The sequence below is a fragment of the Branchiostoma belcheri genome, unplaced genomic scaffold (genome assembly GCF_001625305.1).
Source record: "Branchiostoma belcheri isolate BF01 breed outbred unplaced genomic scaffold, Haploidv18h27 scaffold60, whole genome shotgun sequence".
NCBI classification, from domain to species: domain Eukaryota; kingdom Metazoa; phylum Chordata; class Leptocardii; order Amphioxiformes; family Branchiostomatidae; genus Branchiostoma; species Branchiostoma belcheri.
The window spans coordinates 1,516,956-1,526,698 of record NW_017804243.1 but is presented as its reverse complement, the minus strand read 5'-3'; the positions used below and the strand labels follow the sequence as shown (position 1 = coordinate 1,526,698).

The 9,743-nt window shown below is 44.1% G+C and overlaps 3 protein-coding genes across 3 annotated transcripts in view; 2 read left to right on the top strand and 1 right to left on the bottom strand.

Annotated features, from left to right (window-relative positions):
• The window catches only part of LOC109482727 (zinc finger protein 420-like), an 11,219-nt gene extending 10,169 nt beyond the window's left edge, over nucleotides 1-1,050 (top strand). The window contains exon 4 of the mRNA XM_019785545.1: nucleotides 4-1,050. Within this exon, the coding sequence (XP_019641104.1) occupies nucleotides 4-687 (684 nt within the window). The 3' untranslated portion in view covers nucleotides 688-1,050. The remainder of the gene's footprint in view (nucleotides 1-3) is intronic.
• Nucleotides 1,051-2,984: 1,934 nt separating this feature from the next.
• LOC109482764 (zinc finger protein 845-like) lies at nucleotides 2,985-7,235 on the top strand. Its single transcript, XM_019785601.1, has 2 exons — nucleotides 2,985-3,100; nucleotides 3,990-7,235. The coding sequence occupies exon 2, from the start codon at nucleotides 3,992-3,994 to the stop codon at nucleotides 6,032-6,034; it is 2,043 nt and encodes a 680-aa protein (XP_019641160.1). The 5' UTR covers nucleotides 2,985-3,100; nucleotides 3,990-3,991; the 3' UTR covers nucleotides 6,035-7,235.
• Nucleotides 6,614-9,743, bottom strand: part of LOC109482726 (protein starmaker-like) — a 6,129-nt gene continuing 2,999 nt past the window's right edge. The window contains exons 5-6 of the mRNA XM_019785544.1: nucleotides 8,270-8,761; nucleotides 6,614-6,675 (exon numbers count right to left, since the gene is read on the bottom strand). Of these exons, the coding sequence (XP_019641103.1) occupies nucleotides 6,614-6,675; nucleotides 8,270-8,761 (554 nt within the window). The remainder of the gene's footprint in view (nucleotides 6,676-8,269; nucleotides 8,762-9,743) is intronic.

The following is a 9,743-nucleotide window of genomic DNA, read 5'->3' as shown; positions in this document are numbered from 1 at the left end:
GAGAAACCCTACAGGTGTGAGGAGTGTGGCAGGCAGTTCAGTCAGCTGGGTCATCTGAAGAGACACATGCGGACTCACACTGGGGAGAAACCCTACAGGTGTGAGGAGTGTGGCAGGCAGTTCAGTCAGCTGGGTCATCTGAAGAGACACATGCGGAGTCACACAGGCGAAAAACCGTACAGGTGTGAGCGGTGTGGCAGGAAGTTCAGTGAGCTGAATAATCTGACGAGGCACATGCGGACTCACACAGGGAAGAAACCCTACAGGTGTGAGGAGTGCAGCAGGCAGTTCAATGAGCTGAGTGATCTGAAGAGACACATGCGGACTCACACTGGTGAGAAACTCTACACCTGTGGGGAGTGCAGCAGGCAGTTCAGTCGGCTTGATTATCTGAAGTCTCACATGCGAACCCACACGGGCGAGAAACCCTACAGGTGTGAGGAGTGCAGCATGCAGTTCAGTCATCGAAGTCATCTAAAGGCCCATATGCGAACTCACACAGGGGAGAAACCCTACAGGTGTGAGCGGTGCAGCAGGCAGTTCAGTCAGCTGGGTAGTCTGAAGACCCACATGCGGACCCACACTGGGGAGAAACCCTACATGTGTGGGGAGTGCAGCAAGCAGTTCAGTCAGCTGGGTAATCTGAAGAGCCACATGCGGACCCACACCGGGGAGAAACGCTACTGATGTGAGACACGCATGCAACAGGCAAACGTCTTCTAAATAGACAATGCAATCTCACAGAGAAAGAAGTAAGAAATTTAAAGCTTGTGGCGGCGAGTAATCATGAAGTGAAGTTAGCAGACTGCTCTGAAATCACACATAATTGATACGTCTGTGCTAAGGATTTGTTCTTTAGGCTGTTCCTTTATAGTAATTTGAAGAGAGGAAGTATTGCCTAGTTGATGTTGTATCTCATTAGTGATACTCGTAGTTGATACATGTATTTTCAGAAATTACATCAACTGCACCAAGTAGGATTTAAGCAACTGTTCTTCATAGGATCAGTATATATGACTAGTAGTAGCAAATCATTCTGATTTTTACGATATTCTACGTACATATGTTCTACATATGTTACTTATATATTCTTTCACCAACAATGTTTCTAGTATACTTACCTAATAGTATGTGTGCATGTAACGTATGGCATTATACATGTTATATGGTGTAGGTTTTTGGGTCCAATTTAACGTTAGAAGTGCTAGATAAGCCAGTTTATGTAGATAAAGGAAGGTACTAAAATTAATGTGACTTGGTATGGTTTAAGATTAACGTCTTTAAACTGTTTACAGTAACGTTTGATGCATGTCTGTTACAGTAGCCTAGACTGAACTTGAATATGCCGATGCTCCTGTTAATTTTGTTATGCTTGCATGTTGTTTCTGAGTTCCTTGCACTTGTAATAGTTTTGAATCGCATAAAAAGTTTTCAATCACATAATAAATTTTTATCCATTCATTTATTCGATGTTATATAAGATTTTCACTATTTTAAACATCGTTGCTTTACACATTTTCTTCCGCTAGAAGCTACCTGGATACATAATGACATTTGGGGAGTAAAAGATCAGCGTCGTTGCGCCGCAAAAACGTGTTTGGAAGTATTAAAGTAATTAATTTTTTTTAGATAAAGCTACTTCATCGTTGAAGAGATTCATCAGTCACGTATAGTATAAGTTCAGTAAGATAATTCTTTCAATCAGTGACTATTAATCCTAAGGTACATACCTCCGAATTTTCGACGACTAGTCAGTTCGTCTTGGTCACGGAATAATCCTAGTCTCGCAAGATAACGCGAGACTAGGACGAGACTTGCGTGGAATGCCCTGGTGAGCCCGAAAGATCCTTTAGATCCGAGTGAAAAGTGTGGTGTCATTTATAAATTTGTCTGCGAACACTGCGGTGAGACGTATGTGGGAGAAACAGAGAGATCGCTGGGGGAAAGGTCAGGTGAACATCAGAAGTCGATTGACCGTAAGGACTACAAGTCTGCACTTAGTCAACACCAGTTACAGACTGGACATAGGGTCACCACCCAACCTATACTAGACACGATCGAAATTATCGACCAGGAAGCCCGCAACGCACATCGGAAGATCAAGGAGGCCATACACATCCAACTAGTGGGAGCCAAGCTGAACCGCAACGAAGGCTGGCAGCTGCCTAAGCCCTACCTACCTCTACTCCGCAAGGAGGCAGAGGGGGGCAGAAGATCCACGCAAGTCTCGTCCTAGTCTCGCGTTATCTTGCGAGACTAGGATTATTCCGTGACCAAGACGAACTGACTAGTCGTCGAAAATTCGGAGGTATGTACCTTAGGATTAATAGTCACTGATTGAAAGAATTATCTTACTGAAAGCTACTTCAATGATGAACATCGTTAGGTAGATTTTATTTGTTGAGGAAACATTAGCCTAATTAATTACGGTTGCCGGCCGCCCAACATCCAGCCGCTTTGTGGGGAGGGGCCACCAAACTAAACCCGCGGACGGCAGAGTTTGCGTTACACAGACTTTAAAAAAGGAACATTGTGTCCGATGATATCCAAAGTTGTGAAGTTGTAGCTCAGAGCTGCAAACAGAACATGCAAGCAAACTGGAGTACGGGTTTCACTTCCACCGTAACCAAGAATAAGGGTTTCGCACAGGCGCAGCACGTTCTGCAGACGTGCTCTGAAACTGCAAACTGTTCACGGAAAGCCTGCACGATTGACATATCTTATTGGATGGAGAACTTAATCAATTTATACTGATGATCGATCATGAAAAGGATGGCTTCTTTTTTTCTTCGGTTGGTAACCGCCTTCACATTTGTTAAGATTTCGGTGCCTTGTTGAAGTCTTTCTTTCTTCAACTTCGAAGAAAATCACGACACAACAGCGAAGATTGATGCTGAAGGCCGTGCGGCTCATACACTGTAATCGGTCAGTTGTGGTTTTATCTGGGTAATCAGGTATAAATTTTGTGACCTTTGACCCAACCCGCGTCTGTCAGCCATTTTGACCAGCGCCAGCAGAGGCAATATTTTTTCTCCAAATCTAAGACGGTTTTGAAACCGATTCAACGTTTTACCGATCCTGCAACAACAGAAACACACAGGTGAGACATTTGTTAGTTATCTATGTTGATACTTGACGTTGATAAGACCGCAAGATTGGCCAGTAGAGATTTTGAAGGTGTGAAGAGTACATCTCCTTTAAATTGGGGAGGGGGGCACGTGCATATGCTATCAAAACGGGACAAAAAATATAACGTTCTTCGTTCGGCAGCGTTTTGTGGCATGGAGGTACATGTAGCTGCAGAAGCTCTTTTTGGTCAAAACGAGGGACTTTGAACTTTTGACTCCAATTCCAGTATTATAACTGTTATATCCAATACTCTAATAATTTGACACAACGAAAAGTACAGGGACTTTTGTATGGTCTTCTACAACTAAAGATCTAACAACAGGAATTCGTGACAAAAAAAAGTGACATGTGTCGGTATGAGGCATAATACAGGTATGTATATAGATACAAGGTGTTTGACATGGCCATAGCTTTTCTGTTTTCTTGTTTCATTCCTGTTCTATGATGAAATGCTGAGTATTCTTTATCGCATGTGAACATTTCTCAGTCATTCAATCTGCTTTGATTCTGTATACCATTGCAGAAGGAAAACATATTGGTTTTCCTCAGTTATCCTTTTTTTTCTTCCATTCGAAACAAATGATGACAATGACCTGGACCAGACGCCTGTCACCATGGTAACTGGTGCTGTAGCAACACCCTGTGGTGTCGGGTTACATTATGTAGCAGAACAGATTTGGAATTGAAGATAGCCTGCTCAGTGCTCACCATACATACGATTATGAATGTATTTGACTTTGAGTACGAATAAAAATTACAGTAGATTGTTCGGCTAAACCAGGTGAAGCATTAGCATTACGCATTTGCTAAATGTTACCTTTCTGGTAGTAGTTCTTTACTTTCTTTTTCATTGTTTCTAGAGATGACGGAGAGAAGCTCTGAGTCTGAGATTCCTGTGGATGAACTGCCATCGGTACACCCTGGGAACGAGACAAACAGCAGCGAGCAAAAATCACCCGTTCCTGTTCCGGGCCAGACAGAGCAGACAAAGGCGGCCAAACGCTTTGCGTGTACGGTATGTGACTTCACGACAGATAAAAAATCAAAACTATCCATCCATGTGAGAAGACATACGGGTGAGAAACCTTACAAATGTGACCAGTGCAACTATTCCACTGCAGAGAAAGGCCATTTAACCCAACACATGGTTAAACACACTGGAGACAAACCCTACATATGTGGAGAGTGCGATTTCCGGACCGCCTATGGGTCTGTTCTGACAAAACATAAGAAAATGCATAAAGGTGTAAAACCCTACAAGTGTGACCAGTGTGACTATTCCACCATAGGCAAGTACAAGTTAGACGAACACATGGCTAAACACACCGGAGAAAAACCCTACGTATGTGGAGAGTGCGATTTCAGGACGGGCTATGCGTCAGTTCTAGCCAAACATAGGAAAACGCATACAGGTGTAAAACCCTACAAGTGTGACCAGTGTGACTATTCCGCCGCACACAAAAACCGGTTAGACCAACACATCATGGCTAAACACACCGACGACAAACCCTACAAATGTGATCAGTGTGACTTTTCCTCTGTACGGAAATACCGGTTAGACCAACACATGGCTAAACACACTGGAGACAAACCCTACGTATGTGGAGAGTGCGATTTCAGGACAGACCAAGAGTCTGTTCTGGCAAAACATAGAAAAAAACATACAGGTGAAAAACCCTACAAGTGTGACCAGTGTGACTATTCCGCCGTACGCAAAAACCGGTTAGACCAACACATCATGGCTAAACACACCGGAGAAAAACCCTACAAATGTGATCAGTGTGACTTTTCCTCTGTACGGAAATACCAGTTAGACCAACACATGGCTAAACACACCGGAGAAAAACCCTACGTATGTGGAGAGTGCGATTTCAGGACGGGCTACGAGTCTGCTCTGGCAAAACATAGAAACATACATACAGGTGAAAAACCCTACAAGTGTGACCAGTGTGACTATTCCGCCGTACGCAAAGACCAGATAGACCAACACATGGCTCAACACACCGACGACAAACCCTACAAATGTGACCAGTGCGACTATTCTGCTAAACTGAAAGGCAGTTTACGCCGACACATGGCTACACACGCTGAAGAAAAACCCTACATGTGCGGAGAGTGTGGGTACAGGACTGCTCTCAGGTATTATTTATCCAGACATATGAGAGCCCATGGTGCGAAAACCCATAAGTGTGACCAGTGTAACTATTCTACTGGAATCAAAGGCAATTTAGACCAACACATGGCTAGACACGCTGAAGAAAAACCCTACATGTGTGGAGAGTGTGACTACAGGACGGCTTCCAGGTATCACTTATCCAGACATGTGAAATCCCACGGTGAGAAAGCCTACACGTGTGATCAGTGCGACTATGCTGCCACAAAAAAAGAACTCTTAGATCGGCACTTGGCCAGACACTCTGGACAGAAACCCTACATGTGTGGAAAGTGTGGATACAGTACAACTGTCCAGTATTCCTTGAAAGTACACATGAGAAAACATACAGGGGAGAAACCTTTCAAGTGTGACCAGTGCGACTATGCTGCAGCAGCGAAAAGAGATTTAAATCGTCACTTGGCGAAACACACTGGAGAGAAACCTTACGTATGTGAAGAGTGTGGATACAGGACAAATATAAAGTTTTCCTTAACCGCACACGTGAAAAGACATAAAGGAGAGAAACCTTACAAGTGTGACCAGTGTGACTATTCTTCTGCATATAAATTTTGTTTAGTCCAACACAGGTATAGTCACACCGGAGAAAAACCCTACCTGTGTGGGGAGTGTGGATACAGGACAGCTGACAGGTCCGGTTTGTACAAGCATATGAAAACCCATGCAGGTGCAAAACCCTCTCAATGTGACCAGCACGACAATTCTACTGCACAAAAAGGTGATTTAGACTGACACATGGCTAAACACACTGAAGAAAAAACACTACGTGTGTGGAGAGTGCGGATACAGGACAGCTTACAAGTATTTCCTATCTGCACATATATATATATATGAAAACTTGTATAGATGTAAAACAGTGTTACTATTCTGCGTGAAGGGAATACTGGCCAACACAATTCTGTACCCATCCATTGTGTTTGGGGAATGTGGGTGTAGGCCAGCTTACAGGGCTGCCTTGTCCACACACACAAATGGCGAATCGTGCTGACTTGACTTGTATGTGCCGAGCCCTGGTGTCCCTCACATCAAGTCAATTCAGAATGGCAGCCCAACCGTTCCTGTCTTCCATTACCTGGCTACATCTGTGAGAAGTGAGGCCTAAAACCTACCCGGATGACCTGGCACCTTTGAGGGCAGAGGAAAACCACACAAATGTGACCAGTTTGTACATTCTGCTGCTTGGAAGAACAGTTTTGACTGACCCTTCCGGATTCAGGACAGCAGATGATGATACGTTTATATTGAAACATTTGGGGATACATTATTTGTATATTTAGGTAAAATCGTATAAATTTAACCATTAGCGTTTTACTAACTCTGTCCCAAAGCTGGTTCTGCTTCTTTCCATGCCAGATGAACACCAATAACCTTTTCTTGAAAGGACATGAAGCACAACAAAATGAATTACATCATAGTGTCTCTTTTATTGAATTCACCATGTTTGCCTTTATTTCCTTGGTTCTAAACTCATTGGACATATTCAGCTTGAACTGATTTTGACTTCAAGCCTTGACGATGTTGTATGCTAGTTTTAAAGAAATAAGTTGACACCTGTATTTTATCTTCAACTCAGATCTCCTTATTCGGTTTGTAAAAATTAGGACCTTAGACCCCTAATGACTTCATTAGTGTTGATTAAACAATTTGTTTTTCACGTCTAAGGGTCAGTACAAGCTATTTAATGATACAATGGATGATCTAGTGTCTTATGACTGCAACCAAGATCGTCCTTGAACTCTGCTGTCTTTTTTTCTGGGCATACAAAACCGAGAAGTTGAATTTATAATTATGATAGTTAGTTTTGTACCTGTTAGCTGTATCTATTCAACAATGTTTTGTGACCCGAACTTAGCCCAGTAGTGTGGCAAAATGTTACGTAGGAATTAACCACTTTTGAAGATGAGAAAAATAAAATAAAATTCGCTGAAAGTAATGGATGGATGGAAATTTCTCATTTATTCTTTAACATTGGAGTAAATTTACATTTGTTCAATCGAACTCAACAATTTTGAACAAGATTGCAATACAATAGAGGGGATGGTATTCGATACTGTTTATACTTCGTGGGCACCGGTTTAAACCTGTTTAGCTCCTATAAAGCGTTAAGCGAATGTTGAATAATTGAAAGAATCAGCAACAACTATGGAAACAATTGTCGGCTGAGAAGTGTTGACAAAACGAGGGAAACTTTTACTGGAAAGGTTTTTTTACAGTAGTTGGCATCAAATAAAGTGCATGTCTTTTTTTCAAATTCAGAACAAAAGGTTCAGTTGTTCAAAGAATCATAACGTACCGTCTTGTTGAGAAACCGTTACTGTGTTGATTGATTGATAACAGTACTGTCACTCATGATACAAAAAAATCTCATTCAAACTTGGCTTTAAATTCAAGGCATGTTGAATTTACAAACTGCAGTAACGTTGTCACATCAGTCCTCTGGACCGAACTCTCTCACTCGGACCAGTTCTTCCAGTACCAGCGCTTGATGTAGGTCCCGCGATCGGTTTGGCAGAAGGGGTGGGTGTGTTAGTGGTGGGTGTGTTAGCAGTGGTGGGTGTGTTAGCAGTGGTGGGTGTGTTAGCAATGGTGGTCGTGGCAGAAGGGGTGGGTTTGGCAGAAGGGGTGGGTTTGGCAGAAGGGGTGGATTTGGCAGAAGGGGTGGGTTTGGAAGAAGGGGTGGATTTGGCAGAAGGGGTGGATTTGGCAGAAGGGGTGGATTTGGCAGAAGGGGTGGGTTTGGCAGAAGGGGTGGGTTTGGCAGAAGGGGTGGGTTTGGCAGAAGGGGTGGGTTTGACAGAAGGGGTGGGTTTGGCAGAAGGGGTGGGTGTGTTAGTGGTGGGTGTGTTAGCAGTGGTGAGTGTGTTAGAAGTGGTGGGTGTGTTAGCAGTGGTGAGTGTGTTAGCAGTGGTGGGTGTGTTAGCAGTGGTGGTCGTGGCAGCAGTGGTGGGTTTGGCAGAAGGGGTGGGCGTGTTAGCAGTGGTGGGCGTGTTAGCAGTGGTGGGTGTGTTAGCAGTGGTGGGTGTGTTAGCAGTGGTGGGTGTGTTAGCAGTGGTGGGAGCGGCGATGGGTTAGTTGCTGTAAGAGACGATCCTTCTCCCGGAGTAAACGTTGTCGTCTGACTGCATGTCTCCTTGCAAATGTTGTCGGGTGCTTCCGTCTCTTTTCCCTGGACAACTGAAGGACTGCGGCGCTCTGTTAAATTGCCTTCTCCGGCAGCAGGACATTTGTCTGCTGTATCTGGGCTTGACGCTGGGATGCCGAACGCCGAGCGTGTCGAAGACTTTGCCATGCCGTCTGCGTCGTCGGCGGCAGCGGAGGAGGGTGGTGAGCTGTCCTTGCCGCTGTCGGCCGATGGTGCGCCCGGCTCTTTTTCATTGGAAACCTCGATCTTCCCATTCTCCGGCTCTGGTTTATCTTGGAGCTCTGTCTTGGTGGTCCTCTCGGAACTCTTCACTGGGTCTGAATAGGGTAAACGCGCATTTATTACAGTTGTTTTTGCAGACACCTCATTATAATTTCCGTATTCTTCAACACCTCATTACCTCCGGTGGAGGAGACATCCTTCCGCGGATGGGTTTTGTGGGAGATTTAGATTTTCTTGTTCGCAGCTGTTTCTCGCGTTTGGGTGGACGGATTCTTTTGAAACTCGGTATATGTTTTGCTATTGGGCTGCAGATGATGCACGTTCTTTTGTTTTTATTTTATATGTGTTTTCGGGCCTAAAATGGTGCCTTTTGGTGGCCCCAGAACACCCCTTTGAGCGTGAAAGTGGTCGCGACCGTTGACCTTTGGCGTGTGTCAAGTACTGTCGGTCTCGTCCACGAAGCTGACCTCTCGCACAGAGGGGTGTCCAGTCTCGATAAATTATTTGTTTGAAAACCCAAGGACGTTCACTAGTCCTGCGTCGCGCAACAATTGTTGTTTGGAGGGTATTTGTAGTACGCGTTCATAGGACGCGTGGTCGGCAACTTACGGGTGGGCCAATGGGTCAGGGGTCAACGTACTCTAGCAATCTTTGTTTTGGATGTTTTCGGCGTAAGTTCCGACCTCTAACTTACAAATACCGCGGTATACGGTCTCAGACGTTCTTGACATGCATTTTTACCGAGGATTCAGACCTTTACTTCCCCGATTTATACGAAGAACTTCGGCGGGAAATGGAGGAAGTGATAATGACGATGGCTTGCTACTTCAGCCGTTATTTTTAACGTCTGATTTAACGGTTCCGGTTGTCATTCTCAGTTTCATTACGAGTTCCTTTCGGCAGATTAAATAGAATTTAACAAGTTCATGGGTACATGTTATGGGCTGCAGTTGAAAATGTTGAACGCTAAATTTTAACTAGTAAGGAAGACTCGGTGTAAAGTGGGAAGAAGAGGAAGATAGATTCTATGGTTTGCACTACAAGCAAAATAGGAATGATTCTACGTTAATTGAACGT

Coding starts and splice junctions, on each gene's coding strand:
- LOC109482764 (XM_019785601.1), top strand. CDS start 3,992: ATGACGGAGAGAAGCTCTGAGTCTGAGATTCCTGTGGATGAACTGCCA.